A 22,610-nucleotide genomic window follows, 5' to 3' on the forward strand; every position below is an offset into this window, starting at 1 on the left:
AATCTATGCTCGTTCTTTAGTCTACTTTGGAGCTAAGGTTGAACGCCTATTTTTCACAATAACTGGGTTTCACTAAGGAATAGAGAATGAAGGATAATAAGTCCAAAAAAGATTTTTAAAGGATGAACCTGGTAAAGAACAAAGAAATACACTTACACCCATGACATATCTTCCACTTGGTGCCTAAGATGGGAATGGGCCAAGAGGTCTGCGGAATGACAACAGTGTCTCCACAGCACTCTTCTTCTCACAGTACAATTTCCCCTGTACCGAGGGAAACCTTCTGCAGTAGAAGGAGCAGTTTTGAAATATCCCAAAATAATTGTAAAGTTGGGACTGGAGAGAGACATAGAACTGATTTCGCTAATGGGTGCTTAGGAAAGTCCATGTTATGTGAGGGCCTAACTGGCGTATCTGAGCTTGAACATTTCCTCTGATTGTCATTAGAAAGCTCCTGGCTTTAACTGAATATCCCTTCTTTATCCTTTGGCACGCACTGTCGACTAATGATGTGAATACTTGACACAAAAATCCCATAAAACATTATGCTTTAGTAACTTCCTAGTTAAAATTTTATTTCATTTTCTTCATTGGGGTCAAGGTACAGTTTCGCCATTTGACTGCGAACAGTTTATATGTTACAAAATACTAGGGGCAATTTTTAATACCATAAACCCACAGGCAGATAGTGGAGGCACATAGTGATTCTTATAACAACATACAAGCAAATAGCAAATAGTTGTTTCCTGGAGGTATCTTGAGATATGAAAATGCCTTTTTTTTGAAAATGCCTTTTTTAAAAAAAGTAGAGTTGATTTAAATATTGCATTAGTTTCAGGTGTACACAACATAGTAGGGATTCAATATTCTTATGGATTATACTAAAAATGCCTTCAAAATTTTTTCCCTTTCAGATACATGCACTTGTAATAGTGTCTAACATACATAACGTTGAAAGCTTGTCTATATATATATTTTTAATAAAACCTAATAACAAAAAGTGAAAGTTCATGGGCATTTTATTCCCCTTGACTTCTTTTAAAAACTTTTTTGCTCTGCTATTTTATCATTAAACATGATTTTTTCAAAAATATGGGAACCCTCTAAAAACCCCTTCCTCTTTCAACACTCTCCATCTTCTATGCTTCAATCAATGTGAATATATATATATATGAATATATACATATGTGTGTATGGATTTCATGCTCTGATGGTCTGAGGAAGTACAGGGATTTAGGATAACATATGATCTACTGACAGTGTGTGTGTGTGTGTGTGTGTGTGTGTGTGTGTGTGTGTGTGTGTGTGTGTGTGTGTGTATCTTAGACACAAGGCAAATTAAAACTAGTTTTAAAACAAGCCAATCATTTCTGCTCCTTTCCTTTGAAGTCTGTTATTCGCATTAGGTATCTCTAAAAGATCTGTAAAGTTATTCTCAAATTTCATTTGCCATGTAAAAGACATGATTTAATTATTTCAGCCAACATTCAGACACCCCATCCATCCTAGGCAAATCGTGGCACTTGGATTAAGCACTCAGTTAACATCCAACTGTCTACAGCCACTTCAGCACAGCGAGGGGAAAAGCAACATTTTACTTCCACCTCAAACAAAGCTATCATATTTACCTTCTACTTTGAAGATAGTAAAGTGCGGTCGGCAATGGAAAGAACCCAGCGCGTTACCTGCGCAGTTCATCCACAGACCCTGGTAAACCCAAGTGGCCGTTATCACCGATGACGCGCGGGTGGTTACTTTCCACTCGTTGGAGGCGGTGGCAGCGACCAGGGCGCCAAAGCCCCCGACGCCGAACACCAGAGCCGAGATCTGGGCCCTGGACATGTCGCTCCGCTGTCTCCAGGGACACTGTCCGGACAGAACACTGTGGTTGTCTAGGCATGCAGAGGACCAAACCCGCGTGGACCAGTGAATGCGGGTAGGTGACAGTACTTCATGCTCGGATGGCCTGAGGATGCACCAGAATTGAGGATAAAGTCTGATTTACTGATGGCATTTTAACGGTAGCCTAAGATGATCTTTCTAATGTCCTACATGGGCATTTACTAAAATTTGGTAGATGGCTTCTAAAGGTTTTGAGTTCACAGATTTTTTCCTAGCACCATAGTTAATGCTTAATTTTCTGTTAGCCTGAAGCTTAACGAACCATGCAACGACCAGATATTACAAAGTACAAATTATATAGTAACAGTGAAGGCTTATGTGACCCACTGCTTCTTCAGAAGTCTTGTGTGCTTCTGAGTCTTTATATAAATGGAATCCCAGTGTAGGTTTCTTCTGTAATCTATTCTTTCACACATTATGCTTGTGAAATTTATCCATCTTCAGGAATGTAGCTATGGTTCATTAATTATTACAGCTGGATATAGTATTTCATTAAACACGTTACAATTTATTTATGTGTTTTCCTGGAGATCAATATTTATTTCGTTTCCCCCTCAGCCTTTACCCCATAATAATTGGAACAGCTATAAACATTTTTACGCATTTCTCCTTGTGCACAGGGTAAAACCTAGAAGCAGAATTGCTAGGATGTAGGAAATGCCATCTTCTATTTTACAGATAATGCTACATTGCTTTGCTGAGTACGTAGTCACAGCAGTATGCAGTCCAGCCCCTCCCTCCTTCCGGTGGCGGTGTCTTCATTGTGCGACTTCGTAACACCTGGTAACGCTGGTGTTCTCAGAGTTGCTTTTTGATTTTGGCCAGTCTGATGGGTGTAAAGGTACCACCTTAAGATTACTACTCTGTACTCTCTGATTACCAATAAGGTTGAGCATCTTCTTGTGTTTATTGGCTCATGTTTTTGTTTACAAAGATATTTGTAGTTTTTTGCCTGTTTTTATCCATTGCCTTGCTTGATTTTTAAAATTTATCTTTAGCTCTGTATATATTCTAGCAAGAAGCTTTTGTTGGTTATTTATGTTGCAAATATCTTCCCCTAGTCTGTGGTTTGACTTTATGGGCCATTTGATAAAGAGTCTTAATTTCCATGTAGTCAAATTTATCAAGCTTTCCCTAAATTATTTGTGTTTTTGAGATCTCGATTAAGAAATCCTCCCTCAGAGATAATAAATACATTGTCTTTTATTACTATTTCAACATTTTTAGCATTCACATTTAAGTTCTTAAATCATCCAAGAATGGACTTTTTTTGGATGTGTTTTATGATTTGGGATCTATTTCATTTTTCAATATAGAAACACAGTTTTTCTGTTTTTACCAAATAGTCCCTTGTCTCCCTATTGATCTGCGATGTTGCTTCTGTCATGTCAGGTATCGATGTTTGCATGGTCTGTTTCTGGATTCTCTACTCTGTTCCATTCACCTGCTTGTCTGCTCCCGCACCAATACAACACTTTCTTAATTTCTCAAAGGTTATAAATGTGTCTTGCAATCTTGTTGGTGTCGCTTACCTTCTCTCCTTTTTCAAGTGTCTGGAGCTTTTTTTTTTTCTTTCTTTTTTTGCTCTTTGCTCTTCCTTATGTATTTTAGAATAAGCTTATTAAGTTATGCAGATATATACTTATTAGGATGTTTGTTGGGGGGAAAGTGGACAACTTTGTAAAATTTAGTCTTCCTGTCAATGAATATAGTATGTCTCTTCATTTAACTCATCTTTAATGTTTTTCAGTAAAGTTATATGTTTTAATTCACAAAGGTCTTGTTACACTTTTTTGCTAGATTTATTCTTAAACTTAGTGCTGATTCTAACAACTGTTTTCTCTAACATGTGATTTTTCTCATTTTTTTCCTGTATATACATATAGTTTTTCTTCTTTCTTGTACTTTTTTGAGTTGAGTTTTTTCCACATTTTATTTTTCTATTTAATTGGAAGTTATATATTACTTGTATTGTTTAATGGTTATTCTAGAAATTATAGTACATATTTAATATGTAAAATTAATCATTGTCTTTCTTATCCTTCTGAATAATAATACAGGGACCTTAAAATGTTTAATATTAATAACTCCTCTTCTGGTCTATGTCATTATTTCTATGTTGTTTGGTTTTTAGCTCCACAAATTAGATTTTTATCTCCACAAATGTTTATTTTCTTTTTCTGTAAGTCTATTTTTGAGAAGTTTCACTAAAAACAGAAGTTAGGGACTGTTGGTAGTTACCTCTCTAAGTTTTTGTGTGTTAGATAATGTATCCTGTGCTTGCTTTTGGTAGATAATTTTGCTGGCTATAGTTATAAGTAGATAATTATTTTGACTCAGTACTTTGAAGATATAATTCCATTTTTATTTGGCTTCAATTGTTCTTTTTGAGAAATCAAGAGTCTGATTTCTCCTTTCTTTGTAGATTAATCTGCATTTTCTTTTTGGCTGGTTTTAAGATTGTCTTTGTCTGGTTTTTGTAGTAATTTTCTAAGTGCAGATTTTTAAAAAAGTCTTCATCGGAATTTACTGAACTTTTTTTTTTAGAGATGTATCATAATTTATTTAATTATTTCCTAAATAATAGACATTTACACAATTTCCAATTCTCTGTTATTACAAATACTACAGCAAAGAACATTCATTGTCAATAAATGATTTTCCACCTATGAGCATATGTATAGGTGAAAGTCAAATTGTTGGATCAGAATATATGCATTTAGCAGTTGAAGATATTTCCCATTTGATTCATAATTTTTAAAAAAAACTTCATTTGTGTATTTATTTTACAATATCATATTTTTTAAATTGAAGTATAGTTGAGGTACAGTATTATATGTTACAGATACACAATATAGGGATTCACAATTTTCAAAGCTTATACTTTATTTATAGTTATTATAAAATATTGGCTATATTCCCCATGTTGGACAATACATCCTTGTAGCTTATTTTATACCTAAAGTTTGTACCTCTTAATCCTCCACCTCCATCTTGCCCCTCCCCCTCCCCTCTCCCCACTGGTAACCACTAGTTCCTTCTCTACATCTGTGAGTCTGTTTCTTTTCTGTTATATTCACTAGTTTATTGTATTTTTTAAGATTCCACATGTAAGTGATATCTTACAGTATTTGTCTTTCTGTCTGACTCACTTTACCCAGCATAATGCCCTCCAAGTCCATCCATGCTGTACACCAGAAACTAATACAACATTTTAAATCAAGTGTACTTCAGTTAAAAAGCAAACAAATAAACAAACAACCCATTTAAAATTTGGGCAGTAGAACTGAACAGACATTTTTCCAAAGGAGGAAATGCAGGTGGCCAACAGAACATGAAAAGCTGCTCAACATCACCAATATCAGGGAAACGCAAATCAGAGTCACAGTGAGACACCATCTCCCAGCTGTCAGAATGGCCATCATCAAAAAGAACACAAATAACAAATGTTGGCAAGGATGTGGAGAAAAGGGAACCCTTGTACACTGTTGTTTGGAATATAAATTGGTGCAGCCACTATGGAAAACAGTATGGAGGTTTCTTAAAAACCCAAAACCAGAACCACCACATGGCCCAGCAACTCCACTTCTGGGCACATATCCGAGAAAAACAAAAACATTAATTCGAAAAGATACATACACCCCACAATTAACGGCAGCACTATTTACAATCGCCAAGACGTGAAAGCGTCCCAGGTGCACATCAGTGTATGATGAACTGCTTGAAACTGATGACTCATATCTTTCATCAGTTCTGGAAATCTATTAGTCCCTAACCTCTCCAGATAGCACCTCTCTTCCTATCCTTTCTTTATCTCCTTCTGTGACTCTGATAAGATCTAATTTTTGTTTGTTTTATGTCTCAAACTTCTCCTAAACTTTAAAAAAAATTTCTCTCTGCTCTATGCTGCTTCTGGGAATTTTTTCAGACATATGTTCTGATTTTTAAATTTTTTTCTCTGCTCTGTATAATCTGCTGTTAACCCAACCATAGTTTCTAATTTCTATTACTCTCTCTTTTTTAATTTCTAGAAGTTCCATTTTATTCTTTTTCAAATCTGCCTGTTTCGTTTTTCTAATCTCTTGTTCTTTTGTCATAATTCAAGTGCCCTATTTTATTTTTTAAGCATTAATGTTATTTATTTTATATTCTGCAGCTCATTATTCTCATACCTGTAGTTTTTGCAGGTTGGGTTGACTATAATTTTTCCTAAAATTTTGACTCTCTTACACATTATGGTTTGTTAAAATATGTGCTCTGTGCTTTGTGATTGTGAGCTTGTGTTCTTTGCAACTTTAGTCATGGAAATGGAGGAGTGGAAGCAGAGAGGAAGGAAGGAGGGGAAGAAAGAAGGAAGGAGGGGAAGAAGAGGGTAAAGGATGTACACATCTTAGCTTGGAAGAGTAGTGTACTAAGTCTTCATGGAAGGCAGACACTCCAAGAGGTCCAGGAGAGGGAATTCTGAATACAGCCTGTGAACTGGGTAGTTTAGAGTGCGCCCTCTGCTGGTACAGAGAACAGCAAGTCCAAACAGAGCTTCAGGGAGACCTCTTCAGAGCAATGTACTTCTGTCTCCCAGGACAAGAATTCCCTTCTTTTTTTGCAGGCAGGTGGCAGTGTGAGGGGAAGACAGGATAGAAATAGGAAATACTGGACCTGTGACAAGAGATTATCATTTGATTCTGGAAAATATGAACTCCGTCACTTTTCCCCACCTTCCCCATCCCAACAAAAGCTGAAAACCTGAAACTATTTGTGTCCCCGGGGTTGAGGGGACTCACAGGACACAGGACATATCTATTGTTTTTCCCATATATATTTTCCTTTTGTTGTGTTTATCTTTAGCATGCCTTTCAGATGATCAACTGACTTATTAGCTTATTTAATATATCCTATTAGGCTTGCTTATGTTTCATAAGCTACTTGCTTACCCACTATCTACACTTAACATTATGAGTTTCATTTGTTCTGCCCATTTTCCTTGTCTCCTACAGCAGAAGTGACCATTGCCAAATAACACAGAAAAGGTACTATATGATACTTGAGAGGCAGGCTTTGGTCTCTAGCAAAGAAATTCCCAGCAGTCACGGTCATGTGGCAGAGATTTCTGGAAAACAAAGCACCTTCAAATTGTCCTGAAATCACCCCAGGCGGGGAAGTCTGTCGTAACTCTTCAGAGGAACCAGGGAAACTATCAGATGACCAAGTAAGATGAGTAAATGTATAACTGATAGTCCTCCTTCACATTTCACACTTATTGAAGTGGGGAATATAGCCATATAGGTATATGGAGAGGAAGGGCTGTTCTCACAATGCTATATAGTTCTGAAAAGAGCGACTGTCACAATACCTCTGCAGGACTGTATTTCTGTCTTTGAGTCAGGCCAGAAAAAGAGACGTCCAGACTACATTCATAACAAAATGCTCCTTGCAACATTGTCTTGCTCCTGCGGTCCTCCCCTTTTCCAATTTCTGTCAGCATATACAATTCCTTTTCCTACCATGAATCAGTAAAAATAGGAACACAAACTTTTTTGAGCATATGTGAATTAATGTTTAAAGAAAAGAAAGGAAAAGGTAAGGAAATAAAAGGAGAGGGGAGAGAAGAGAAGAGAAGACAAGACAAGACAAAAGAAAAGAGCTAAAGAGCCCCAAATAAAGCAGCAGTAATGTTTCCCAAATACAATAGATGTAGTGAGGATCCCTACAGTTACCTAGTTTGGCCACCAGGTGGCGCCATCCACCTGTAAGACACCATGGCTACCGCGGTGCAGGCTCTTCTGCAGGTTTGGGTCCCATGGAGGGGTGGTGACCCAGAGAAGGGACACAAACAGAATGAGGAACTCAAGGAAGTGAATGAAGGCTGAGACATGGAGGCAGTGCAGAGTAGAGGTGAAGAATGTAGACTGGGATCAGATTGCTTGCTTCCCATTCCCAGCTACCCCACCTTCCTAGCCATGGCCTTGGGCACCTTAGCTTTGATTCTCATTGAGAAACTAAGAGGACTTGCTCAGGGTAGGTCATTCGGTGGGAAACAAATGGGCTGATGCTGTCAAGCATCAAGCACAGCACCTGGAATTCACTAAGCATGCAGCACTGATGTGGGGGCTGGAACATGGTAGAAATTCAACTGTATTATGTTTGTTGAGGGGACAACACCAATGAGACTTTGCAAGTTATCTCTAATATTTCTCATTTTGCAGAAAGGAGAAACTGAAAGCCGGATCCGTTGAACAGATTTATGCACAGCTTGTTCATAATGCCCCCGAAATGTCCCCTCTCCTCCGTCCTCTCTCTCTCCTTCCGTCTGTCAGCAGCACAGCTGGGAAAGTGTCCTGAGAGGAGGCGCTTGTTCCCCAGGAACTGCCCACAGGTGCTGCCCTCTCCCCAACCAACATGCAACTGCCTCGCCTGTGATTAAGGAGAATAAGGAGTTGTTGAGGGGGGTTGTTTCAGGGTATCGGTTTAATGATTTATTTATTTTGAAGAAGAGAAAGGAAAAGAACGAAGAAGAGAAAGGAAAAAACAAAGAAAAGAAAGTTCACCTGGCATGACACTGATTTTTTTTTCTTTTCCTTTTTCTATATGTGTATAAAAGCAAAGATGCAATTGCCTTCACGGCATGGATCACTTATAGGTCCCTTTCCCATTTTAAAATTAAGTTTTAAATACTTGAGTTTACCATTAACAATTGTACAGTTGAGCAGAAATAGAGACGCCCAAGAAAAACTAACCTTGGCTATAATTTGGTTGACATTCTGCTCTGTTGTTCATTTTGAATGAAAGTTGTGGTTTAGGAAAGATGTTTCATTCCTTCAAAAATAAAAAGGTAAAACAGTTTACATTTCAAGATGCTTACTTATTTAGTTATATATACCACAGTGCCACTAGAGTGCTTGACACTTTCTGCTCTGTCTCTGGTGGAGGCAATAGAAACGTGGTATCAAATTACCGTAATTTATGTAAGAGGAAAAATAAATCTTCTCCTCCCACACTTTACCATCATGTCCAAGGGTGCTTGGGTTTTGTCAAGAATCACCTGGAGATCAGGGCACAGGCAGATGACAAGCACTTTGTTCTCTAGTTTGCCCTGTGGCCTGGGGGCCACCTGGAGCCAGAATCCTAAGGCCCCTGCTGGGGTGGGTGTGGTCCCCCCAGATCACCTGGGAAAGTCCAGAACTACCGCCTCTCCTTCCAATCCTGCACACCCAGACTTCTCCTTTTTACAGAGCTACTTCAGTGAAAACCACAGCTGTAATACCCAGCTGTGTCTCTGTCTTAGCGTGTATGTGTGCTCAAAATCTGTTTTTAAAGGAGCTTACCTGGGAATTGTTAAATAACGCACAACTATACTTAATCCCTCTTTCCTTCAAATCACAAATTTCAAATAATGATATTATTATCAGCACTTGACATTCTGGCCCAAACAAATCTCTTGAAGTTTTCAAAATCCTCTTCACTAATAGTGAGACAAGCCTGTTTTGAGAAGGCTGTTGGAGTAGGCTGTTTTGAGAAGTCTGTAGGCAGAAGATACAGCATAGACTGTGCAGTGACCAAAGAAGGATGGAGTCAAGAAATGTTTTGTAAGAGGGGAGGGTATAGCTCAAGTGGTAGGGTGCATGCTTCACATGCACGAGGTCCTGGGTTCAATCCCTAGAACCTCCTCTAAAAATAAACAAACCTAACTACCCCCCCCCAATACACACACACAAAATAAATTTTAAAAAAATAGTTTGTAGGTAGAAACGCCTGGACTCGGACATGGGCTGGAGGAGAGAGGGGCAGAGAAGACCAAGGCTGTGTCAATAATAATTGCAAGGTTCAGGGAATGCACGTCTGGGTGCCTGGCAGTGCCCCTTACTGATGTGAGGAAAAAGGCAGAGAATCGGTTTTGGAGGGGAAATCAGGGCTCAGATTCGGACCTGACAAGCCTGACAAGCGTGGGCCACATCCCAGTCAGATGATCAGTTGGAGATGAACGTGTGGAGCTCAGTCAGCGCTTCCTTCTGGACCAGATGGACCAGAGACCCAAAGGAAGACGAGGAGAGGGTCCTCTCAAGGAAGCTGGGAGAAGAAAGCATGTCAGTGGAGCCTGCAGGCAATGGCATCGGATGCCGTGAAGAGGCCGGCACATGAGGACTGGGAACGTCCGCTGGACATGGAACACCAAGGTCCCAGGGGATCCCTGCAGACGTGGGTTTTGTGGCATCCTGGAGGTGCAGGCAGACTGAGGTGGGTGGGGGAATGATTAAAAGTTGACAGAGTAGGAAGAGTAAATCGAGAAAAAAAATTTTAATGCTTTTCTGGGAAAATAAACAGACAAAAGGCAGTGACTAAAGGGGGATAAGGGTTTTAAAGAATTTGAGAGGTGTTTTCGGTTTGTTTTGCTTTTTGTTGAGATATAGTTGACATATAACCTTGTATTAGTTTCAGGTGTACAGCACAGTTATTTGACATACGCATACATTGCAAAGTGAACACCACAGTAAACCTAGTTAACATCTGTCACCACAGTTTCAAATTTTTTTCCTATAATGAGAAATCTTAAGATCAAATCTCTTAACAACTTTCAAATATAAAATACAGTATTGTTGAACATAGTCACATGCTGTACATTACATCCCCAGGGCTTATTTATCCTCTCACCCAAGTCCCACACCCGCTTCTCCCAACCACCAATCTGTTCTCTATATCCATGAGCTTGTTTTATTTGTTGTTTGTTTTTTAGATTCTGCATGTAAGTGAGATCATATGGTATTTGTCTTTCTCTGTTTGACTTCTTTCACTTAGCATAATGCCCTCGGGGTCCATGTTTTTCTTTCAAAGATGAGAAAAACTTCTGCGCCTTTATGTGCTGATGGGAATGATTCAGTAAAAAGGAAGAATTCGATGATGCAGAAGAGAGACTAGGGGAAACTGCAGGAGCCCAAACTGTGAACAGGCTGGAAGGGATAAGTGGGAGCATCTGTGGCGCCACCGGCCTTTGTCAAAGGACCGGGGAGGGGTGGGCACAGCTGAGGCCCTTTCTGCTGGAGAAGGGCACCTGTCAAAGAGCCCACCTCCCACAGCCTCACTACAAAGTTAGAATAAAACAAGCTTCAGCCAGAGATATTTAGTAGGCAAATAACTATTAGTACAGAAGGCACAATACAGTTCCTGCAACCAGGTCTGCAAGCTCAGCCCACTCAAAGCTCTGCAGCCTCGTGAGGTTGGAAGGTTGGATTTGTGTCCACATTCCTTGCTGCTGCCCCAGCCACCTTGAGCTTGGTCCTGTGGTTTGCTTTGGCCAAAGAAAGGTGAGTGGAAGTGATGTGTGTCTCTTCCAAGTAGAGGCTCTTAGTAAGATCCTTCCCTTGGTCCCTCTGCCTTGAGACCAGTGTGTCCCAGAGAGGGGCTGCTCCCCAGGCTCGGGGAACAAGGCGGATGTGGAGTAGGGCCTCAGACGACCTGCAGCCAACATGCCCTCCACTCTGGCTGCTGTCAGCCCTGAGGATCAGGGCACTGTCTGTTACCACAGCATAAACCAGCTAAGGCTGACCGACACCTAGGAATTCCAGCCTCCATTTTCCCACTCTAGAAGGATTCACTTGGGCAACTTTCCCAGGGCACCATTCTGCGCCCTCTCTCTGCTATCATGCAATCAGAAATCCTCCTAAACCAATGACTGGACACGGGACGCCATGAGCCTCGTCCGTAGCAGGTGCCGCCAGGAGGCTTTGGTGAACATTTGTCCATGATCAGGGAGGTGGGAGGTGGGGAGGTGTTTTCAATCTCTTTTAGTTTGTCCACATATATAAAATACTTTTAATATCCCCAAGAAGTGGCCTTTCTAACACCCACCACTCAAACTAACAGGCTGATAGTTTTGCCAATAAAAACACATTTCATAGCATCTTCTATATTAATAAGAGAAGGGTCAGTTCTGGACTAAGATAAGACACAATATCAACATTTATTGTGTTGGTACAGCCATTTTGGAAAACAGTATGGCGATTCCTCAAAAAAACTAAAAATAGACTTACTATATGATCTAGCTGCTGGGCATATATCCAGAAGAAACTCTAATTTAAAAAGATACATGTACCCAGTGTTCATAGCAGCACTACATATAATAGCCAAGACATGGAAACAACCTAAATGCCCATTGACAGATGACTGAATAAAGGAGTTGTATATTTATACAATGGAATACTACTCAGCCATAAAAATAACAAAACAATGCTATTTGCAGCAACATGGATGGACCTGGAGCATGTCATGTCATTCTAAATGAAGTAAGCCAGAAAGAGAAAGAAAAATACCATATAATATCACTTAAAGGTGGAATCTAAAAAAAAAAAAAAAAAAAAAAAAGGCACATGAACTTATTTACAAAATAGAAACAGACTCACAGACATAGAAAACAAACTTATGGTTACCAGGGGGAGAGGGAGTCAGAAGGGATAAATTGGGAGTTCGAGATTTGTGGGTATTAACTACTATATATAAAATAGATAAACCACAAATTTCTACTTTATAGCACAAGGCACTATATTCAATATCTTGTAGTAACCTATAATGAGAAAGAATATGAAAAGGAATATATGTATGTGTATGTCTGATTAAAACATTATGCTGTACACCAGAAATTGACACAACATTGTAAACTGACTATACTTCAATTTTTAAAAATGGGTTTAAAAAAAAAAAGAACTGGTGTTAACCAGCCACCTCTGTTTTCATTCATAAGAGAGCTACCAATTTCCCTATGGAAAAGAGGTCTTGATCTCCACGATAAACCCAGAACATGGAAAGGATGGAATTAACTGAAGTTCCCTTTGGCCTTTGCCCAAGTTGGCTCTGGGAAGTTTGGCAAGGTACAGGGACATCACTTGGAGAACTCAGAGTAGACAAAAAACCACACAGGGGAGCTCCAGGGGAAGCAGATCAAATGAATTAAGAACTTGACCTGGAGTTAACTGGGGAACCTGGCAGGGACATCACGAGCAGGTGCAGCAAATGCCTCCCAGACCTAGAATAAAGAGAGGAGACTCTCCCTAAAGATCTCGCCAGGGCCATGCTTAACTTCGGGGTGCATCACTGTGCATGCATTTATGGCCACGCTTTTAAAACAGAGACACAGACAATTCTTCACTCCCCTTCCCCAGAATAGCAGGGCTGAGGCCAAGAGAAGGCTTGTCATGTCTACATCACCAGCCCCTGGATTGTTGAGAAAGCCCAGAACTGAGAGGTAGGGAAGAGGATGAAGTGAATTAGTGTCCTCCAGCCCCACGGCTGGTCCTGCCCCTGCCCTTACCTCCATCATCTCCCCTTTCTATTCCCTCTGCCCTTGTGTCTGCCCATGGACTTTCCCCTCACATCCACTCACGTCTCCCAGAGTTTTATGTCAGCGCTAAACTCTTTCTTAGGATAACTTCTCTGTTGTTTAAAAGCATATCCCTTGATATTTGAGTGGCTTTACTCAAAGAGCCAGGAGGGGAGGGTGAGGATGGAAAAGGCTTAAGGGTCCAAGGTGTTGATTAGTTTCTTCTCTCAGCTTTTAAATTAGGGTCTGGGGCATGTAACTTGCAGCAAAGGCAAACATCATAGTATTTTCACCAGAACCAGGTCCCCTACAATTGTGGCAGAGAGGTGTCGATGAAAAATTAATCAGTTGATCTAAGAAAGAAATGGAAAATTTATTTGAGCCAGATTTGAGGATTATAACCTAGGAAAAGCATCTCAGAAAGCTCTGAGAACTGTTCTGCTGGTTAGAAATCAAGGCACAGTTTTGTAAGCTTTTTGAGACAGAGGGCTGTACATCAAATGATGTATTATTGACAGTTGACATAATCCAGATCTAAGGGTCGTCCTGGTGGATCATGCGACCCCTACAATATCAAGAAGGAATGTTATCTTTTAAAGAGTTGTCTTGTGGATGCTGGGAGAATGTTGCTCTTCATGGTTCAGCAGGTATTCCTGCCAATGAGGGAGGTATGGTCCATGCATAACACAGACACACAGTGCACAGTGTGGACAGAGGAGGTCAGAGGGCAGAGAAGGAATTCTTTATGTTTGACTTTTTCTTGTCTTGCTATAAAATATGAATTTTATTTCACAGAGGAAAAGTTACCTTTGTTGACCCATGACCTCCATGTGGCAGCCCCTCCCACCACTCCAAGCCTTTGGTATGTTCATACCTCTCTCCAAAATCATTTGTAATTTCTGAGTTCAGATGTTGGGTGGAAACTATTTGATTAGGTTATTGTATTATAATGACAAAAGAAAAGGAGTGGTATCAAGATAAGACTGAAGCTGTTTATCCAGTGTTTCAAAGGGAAGAAATGAATCATTCCAGAATCTGCCATCACGTAAAATTCCAAAAAGTGCGCTATTAAATGGCTTGAGGCGATTTAGAAAAGGAAGCAGTGGTCATTAGAACAACCTCCTGCGTTCAATAAGTAAAGAAGTGTAACGCCAGATGAAATGCATTTGCTTATAAAGACTGACAGATCAGAAGAAAGCTATATAGCAAGATCCTGTGTAAAGATTTCAGCAGGCACCCGACCAAGTGTCTCAAGACGTTCTTGAGACACACACACACACACACTTGATGTAGTTAAGGTGATTATTAAATGTGATAATGGTACTATGGTTATCCATCATAAGTCTTCATCTATCAGAGATGTGTACTGGAGTGTCTGTGGGTGAAATTATCCGTATCCGGGAGTCGTGTCAAATCCTGGAGGCAACCCAGCAATAGTGGAGAGTTGAATGAAATAAGACGGACAACATGTTAGTAATTGTTGAAGCTTGTCTCAAGGAAGTTCACTGTACTATTCTACTTTTGGTTACGTTTGACATTTTCCACAATAAAAAGTTTAAACACATACTTCCCAGGATAGGATATAAATAAATGTTTGCTGAGTAGAAAAGAGTGAGTGGAATAAATTCCCTAAATTTTATAATTGTTATATAACTGTATCCCCACCCATATTTCTTTTTTTAAAGGCTTCTTTTAATTTTTATTTTTTTGTGTCAATTTCCGGCGTACAGCACAATGTCCCAGTCATGCATATATGTACATATATTCATTTTCATATTTTTTCATTAAAGGTTATTAAAGTTCCCTGTGCTATACAGCCCACTCACATTTCTAAAGCTAATTATATTTATCAATTTATCTAAAGTTAATTATATTTACCAAGCTATACATTATATCCCTAGTCCTTATTTATCTTATAACTGGAAGTCTATATATCTTTCGACTGCCTTCATCCAACCTCCTGACTTTCTGTGATTTTTTTAAAACTATGTAATATTTATCTTCTTTATCCCTAATAATGCTTTTTCTATTTTCCTTTTTCTTTTCTTTTTTTGCCACAGGCTCTATCTTATCTACTATTAATATATTAGTCAGTTAGGGCTGCCGTAACAAAACACAGACTGGGTGGCTAAAAATCTCAGAAATTAATTTTCTCACAGTTCTGGAGGCTGGAATTTTTAAATCAGAGTAGCAGCAAGGTTGGTTTCTAGTGAATATTCTTTCTGGCTTTCGGAGAGCTGCCTTTGCTCTGTACTCATATGGTCTTCCTCAGTGTGTCCTCATGGAGAGGGAGAGAGAGAGAGAAAAAGAGAGAGAGAGCCCTGGTTTCTCTCCTTCTTACAAGGACACTAATCCTACTGGATCAAAGCCCTATACCTCCCCAAACACATTCACACTGGGGTTTAGGGCTTCAACACATGAAGAGGGGTGGACACAAACATTCGGTCCGTAACACTCAATATTGCTATCCCAACTTTATAGGGGAAAGTGTTTTCTTCATATATCATTTCCCTGCCCTTTAAACCTTTGATCTCATTATGCTTTGGTTGGATTTCTTATAAATGGCATATATTAGGATGGTGCTTCTTGTCCAATCTGAAAATCTCTTTTATGACTGATGAATGTAATAATAAAATACACACATTATACATAGGAGAAGTAGAAAATACTATACTTAACATTTTTTTGTTCATTTTAAAATCCTATTTGAGATGGCTCCTGGTTTTCCTCAATTCTGGACAATTTTCTCTTCCAAAATGACCATTTTACCTATTCTCCCTCACTTCTCCTCTGGTTTCATACATGCCATCCTTCATTTCTCTTAGTCATGCTTTTGTATATTTCATCTCTTCATTTCTCTGTGCTATAATCCAAATAATTTCATATTTCTCTTCCAATTTACTAATTCACTTTTCAGCTACGTCTAAACTGCTACTGAATCTGGTAATTGGGATTTTACAAAGTGTAATGGCCTTCAAAGGAGATTATCTTCTCTATGGGAGTTCCATGTGACAGGGTTTGTGAAAGGTATTCTGTCTAGTGGTTTTAAGTTTGCTTCTGCTGGAGATGGGGGAGGGTCAGTGGTTCTGATTAAACCTCTCTTTCCCTCCCTCCCTCCCTCCCTCTCTCTCCTCTCTTTTTCAACTAATGCTTTAGTTTGGGTCTGTATAAATCAGGCTCCAATCAGGAAAAGAGAAATCATACTCGTACTTTAAACAGAGGGGATTTAATACAGAGAACTGGTTACTTAGGTATTGCAAATCTGAGAGCAAAACAGAGATGCTGAAGTGGCCCTGAAATAAATAACTGCAGGAAGTCAATAAAATCCCTTGGGCTGAGAACACAAAACAGAAGAGGTGGGGTGACCGGAGCTGGAGGCTTGAAAGAAGGTCACCACAGCTGCTGTTTCGACTCCTGAGGGGAGTGTACACACGACTGGTGCTCAGAAGGCGGACAAGGGCTGTTACTCAGCAGCTGTGAGGACCCTGAGAAAGAGGCCTGGCTCCACCACAGCGGCTCTGACCGCCAGGAGGCGAGTTCTGGGAAACGAGGAGTGTAGACGGGGCACCAGGGAGCTAGCTCCATGGCTCCTGACCTCACTGAGAAGGGGTTCAGACTGCTACTGGAGGAGCTGCAAGAAGCTGGCGGGTTTCTGGCAGAAGCCAACACATGAGGCCTCCTTTCCCTCCTCTGACCTTCAAGGCGCCCTCTGGTGCCTCCCGCTGACAGAATCTAACAGGAGCCAACCAGAAAGGGGGTCTGGGAAAGGGGGTCTCCAGAACCCTAGCCCAACACTCCAGAGGTATCTATTAAAGGATGGCTCTATACACAGCATGGAATTAATGTGGTAGAAATGTTTTTTTGGTTTTATCTCTTTCCCAGTCCCTAAATCACCACCCACTTTCTGTTGTTTGAATAGTAAAGGTGATACCAAGAAAGAGATTGTGGTGTAAACAGATGTGATAATGTTTGAGATCAAGAGATCAGCAGTTCTCTTAGGGCCATCATTGAAGATCTTGGGTTCTCGGACTGCCTTAAACTGAGTATTTAAAGTCCTGAGTTTGTCATTTTCTTTCTTTAAGGCTTTTTGGTACAGTCAGGAGTAATCATCCAACCTCATGGTCCTTGCACCATCATTCCCAACGAAATGTTAAATGCCACAGCCACTTGGTGTCCCAAAGCCTTGTCTTCAAAAAGCATTTCATCCAAGGCAATCACAGGCCATAATTCAAATACTTTTTTTTTTCTTTAATGGAGGTACTAGGGATTGGAGGTCCCCAGGACCTCATGCATGCGCTCAACCACTGAGCTATTTCCCTTTCCCCCAAACAACTCTTTTGCCATTGCATGCCATACCCTGCCCATGTCCTATTTTTCATCAGCCATAAGGTTGTTACTATATTCCAGACCAATCAATTTGCTGACCAATCTCAGATTCCCATCTTTGAAAGTCTGTTTTTTTTTTTTGTGATCCTTTCCTGGTACCAAATACTGCAACAGTCAGTATCCAGCCCAGAAAAACATAACTGTGTATTTCCAAAACCATTCTTCTGCACTGAGGAAGACTGAGTGAGACTCAAGTTTCTTAGACACAGCGGGTAGGGAGAGCTTATGTGAAGATGCTCCAAGGAGAAGGGGACACACTGGACTTTTTGTAAATGGGGCACATGGGTACGCAAGAGTTTCTCTGGAAAAAATGAAAGTGGGATGACTGTGCTTGTACTTGGACTGGATGAAGCAGGTCATACTGAAGAGCCTACATGATCTGCCTCTTAAACTGGAGACCATGGCATGGCCTTCATGTAAATTACTCTTGCTCTTTCTGACTCTTCCAGCCTTTGGGAACTGACATATGTTTATCTTTCTAAGAACGTATCCTGTCACCTTAATGAGATTTCAAACGTTGATGACAACAACCAGGAATTATTTCCTTCCCTAGACCTGTAACCTTAAAGCACAATGATTGATGCCTGAGGGGACAGGAAGAGACAAACTAATTCACCCTATTGGTCATCCCTTGGATCTCAGAAAACTGAAATTATAGATTAAAAACAACTTTAGTAATAGAAGTCACAAAATAGTAAATGATTTGCAGAAAGTAAGTCTAAAATGGATTACTAAAGCCAAACCAGTCAGGGTTTTTTGCTTGAGTAGCAAAGTCTCAATTCTCATCTGTTTTTGTGTCTTCTCAGTTTCCAGTTAATATTGTACAATTCATTGGTCCTCATGCACCCAGTTTCTATTTGCTAAACTAATAAATAGACAACTTCTATAACTTAACTCTTACAATGGGATGAGCAATTAAAAAATGTTAAATATTAACTTTTGGAGTGAGGGGGTAGGTCAGTGTCAATTCATTTAAAAAGTACAGAGTAATGAATTAATTATTGGGGGGAAGAACACAGACTTTATATTCAAACCCCTGACATTTTATTTTCAAAGCAATACAACTGAGCAGATTTGTGTTGGTAGCTAGAGGTAGGAGAAAATGAAACCAGAAACATCAGGTGACTTGGCCAAGGTTAAGCCATTTCCCTGGAAAAGCTGCAGCAGGGATACGGGTAACTTGGCGCTGAGCCTAGTGGGCACCCAGCCAGAGCTTCTCTTCACCGAAAGTCACTCCTCACTTTCCTGCCCTGCTCTGCACACACAACCATCATTTGAGGCTTCAGAACACACAGCTGCCAAAGTTTCTCTGTGTGATGTCACTGGGACTGATTAGAATATTTCGATAGAAAAAGGCAACCACATGTGCTTTCTGGGTAGGGCTGGTGGATGGGAGTGGGGAAGGTTTTCTGCTTCTGAAACTCTAGGAAAGGGAGAATGAGCCCCCAAGAACAATCTTATTTTTGATTAGGAATCATCCCTAAGTGATAAAGAAAGATGCTCATAAAGAAAGATGCTCAGTTGGGGAAAATGTTTATACCATTTACCTTTTGGTCTTAACTATTTCTATTCAGATCCTAGCAATCCTAAAAATTACTTTAAAATTAGAGAAAGGGGTGTTGGTAGAGTGTATTCTAAAAGAAAAATGGGGGGGTGTCTAGGGAAGATTCATCTAATTTTTGCCTATTATTACCTTTGAATAAAATTTAGTTTTCAAAAATATAACTTTGACAGATTTCTGCTTTCAGTCAAGATGGAATAACAGAGACTGGTTTTATTTTTCACTTGAAAGAAGAACAACAATAAATCAGAAAAAATATATGTGAAACTTTAACACACTAGACATCAAACAGAGAAGGGCAGTGACCCCTGAGACACAGAAAACCAAAGAGGTGAGCCAACAACTGATCCAACTTCCTGCCCTGAAATAGTTTCCAGGCCATGCACAGGGAGTGGGCACCGGGCAGAGCCCACAGGAGTCTCTGAGTCAAGGAGATTGAGCCAAGGGTCCTGGGAGCCCAAGATGACTAGAGAGCTCCACAGAGAGACTCCCTCAAGAATTCACCAGAATACTAATCAGCACATGCACGTGAGGAATGTGCAGCTTGAGAAAGAATCATCTGATAGGATGAGAAGTAACAAGCCTTGGTGCTTACACAGGACCAGGAATCATGTCTGTCATCACTAGTCAGACTGAAAAACTCATAATTCATGGGCATTTGGTAGAGTACTCAGGAAGCTCTTGCCTCAATAATGGGGAATAATTAGCTCTAGACTAAATATTACTCCAGAACTTCCTAACAAATTATAAAAACAAACCCTAAAGAATCTAATTTCTAAGCAACACATTGCAGAATAAAGCTTAAAAATATTCATAGGATTACAAAAATATCCAGCCTATAGCAGGAAGCATATAGCTCAGTAGTAAAATGTGTGCTTAGCATGCACAAGGTCCTGGGTTCAAATCCCAGTACCTCCACTAAACAACAACAACAACAACAATAATAATAATTCCAAATTTGTTGAAAATGTTAAAGCCGTGGATTACAGATGAACAATTAACTCCAACCACAAGAGACATGAAGAAAACTAAATTGAAGTGCCTCATAATCAAATTGCTCAATGCTAGTGACAAAGAGGAGAACTTAAATACATCCTGAGAGAAAAAGAGAAAAGGGACATGTTAAATACAGAGGAACAAAGATCAAGGTGACAACAAATTTTTTGTCAAAAACAAATGCAAGAAAAAACACACTGTTATAGAATCACTGAAATACTGAAGGAAAAGACCTGTGAAACTAGAATTCTATGATTAGCAAAACTATCTTTCAAAAGCAAAAGCGGAAACAACTTGGTACATTTACTGAAAATCACGGAATTGTACACCTGAAAGGAGGAAATTATATGATATGTAAGATATACCTTGATAAAGTTGCTTTTGAGTCCCTCTGTGAGGGCTTCGCTCTCCAATTTCCTTTTTAGGAGGAAAATCTCCTGCTCTGAAGGAAATTACCTTTGTTGCATCAAATTTATAAGAATTTCATAACATTAAAAACAAAAGACAAAATACTTCTGCATACATGCAAAAGCTGAAAGAATTCATCACCAGCAGACTCACACTACAAAAGTGTTATAGAAAGACCTTCATGCATAAGAAAGATATTATCAGATGGAAATCTGGATTAACAGTAATGAATGAAGAGCACTGGAAATGCTCACTACTTTGGAAGTATATATTAAGTACTAAATAATACTAACTACTAAATACTAAGACTTTTTTTCCTGAGTATTTAATCTTTAGAGGGAGGGTATAGATGAGTGGTAGAGTGCACACTTAGCATGCACAAGGTTCTAGGCTCAATCCCCAGTACCTCTGTTGAAATAAATAAATAAACCTAATTACCCCCCCAAAACCAAATAAATAAATAAATACTTTAAAAAACTCTTTGAAAGATAGATGACTGTTTAAACAAAGATAATATCAATGTATTATGGGATTTATAAAATATGTATAAGCAAAATGTATGACAATAGCAAAAACTTTGGGAGAGGAGAAACGGAAATATACAACTGAAATATTCTCATACTATATGTCAAGTGATATAATATCTCTTGAAGATAAATAAAGATCTGTTGATAAATAAAGAAAAATAAAAGTTTTTATCTTAAAGATAAAAAAGATAAGTAAAAGATTTATACTATCAACCTTTAGCAAACACTAAAATAATAAATAATTATGCAAATAATCCAACAATGCAGACAAACTGGAATTATTAAAAAAAAATACTCAGAAAAAAATAAGGCAGAAAAATAGGAAACAGAGAACAAAGACAGGATAAACAGAAAACAAATAACAAAATGAATAGACTCAAACCTAATCATACCAGTGATCACAAATGCAAATAGTCTAAACATCCCCAATTAAAAGCCAGCCATTGTATGATGTACACATTAAACATCTTACAGTTTTGTCATTTATACTTCAACAAAGTTGCAGGGAAAAAAGCCTGAGATTGTCAGATTAGACTTTTAAAAAGCAACTGTATGTTCCCTATAAGAAACAATGCATTTTACATATAAAGACACAAACAGGCTAAAAGTTAAAGGATTAAAAAAATATCTACCATGCTTATATCAGTCAAAATAAAGCTGGAGTAGCTTTGTTAGATTAGAGCAAAGAATATTACCAGGGATAAAGATGAGAGGGTCAACTAATCAAAAAGACCTAATAATCTTTAACATGTATGCCCTGAATGATATAGTTTCAAAATACATGAAGCAAAACCTGATAGAACTGCAAAGAGAAATACACAAATCTACAATTCTCAGAGATTTCAAAACTCTCTCCCATTAACGGACAGAACAGGTAGACAGAAGATCAGTAAGAATATAGTATATTTGAACAACATGACTAGCCAATGTAACCTAACTGACAAATTTATAGAATCCCATGGAACATTTACCAAGATAGACCATATTCTAGACTATAAAACAAGTCTCAATAAACTTAAAAGGATTCGAGTCATATAGAGAATAGTCTCTGATCACAACGGAATTGAATTAGAAATCAGTAACATAAAGATATCAGGAAAATCCCTAAATATTTGGAAATGAAATAATATACTTTTAAATAACCCATGGATCAAAGAATAAATCACAAGGAAAATTAGAAAATATTTTGAACTGATTGAAAGTAAGAACAGAACATACTGGAATTTGTAGAATGCCAGCAAAACAGTATCTTACCTAGGGAGAACTTATAGCACTAAATATCTATATTAGAAAGGCAAAAAGGATCTCAAATAATTGGCCTCAGCTTTTCCCTTAAGAAACTAGAAATGGTTGCATAACCATACCCAAATTAAGCAAGAAAGGAAATAATAGAGATCAAAGAATAAGTTGATTAAATACTAAGCAACAAAACAACTGTGAAAATGAAACCAAAGATCTTTGAGAGTATCAATAAAATTGTTAAATGTCTAGTGAAACATCATTTAAAAAAAAACTTTTATTTTTA

General features: G+C 38.9%; 1 protein-coding gene across 1 annotated transcript in view; it reads right to left on the minus strand.

Moving 5' to 3' along the window:
- Window positions 1–2,079, minus strand: part of CLDN10 (claudin 10) — an 88,980-nt gene extending 86,901 nt beyond the window's left edge. Inside the window, exon 1 of the mRNA XM_006191422.3 lies at window positions 1,629–2,079. Coding sequence (XP_006191484.1) covers window positions 1,629–1,842 — 214 coding nt within the window. The 5' untranslated portion in view covers window positions 1,843–2,079. The remainder of the gene's footprint in view (window positions 1–1,628) is intronic.
- Window positions 2,080–22,610: the final 20,531 nt, after the last annotated feature.

This window comes from Camelus ferus, chromosome 14 (genome assembly GCF_009834535.1).
Source record: "Camelus ferus isolate YT-003-E chromosome 14, BCGSAC_Cfer_1.0, whole genome shotgun sequence".
NCBI classification, from domain to species: Eukaryota; Metazoa; Chordata; class Mammalia; order Artiodactyla; family Camelidae; genus Camelus; species Camelus ferus.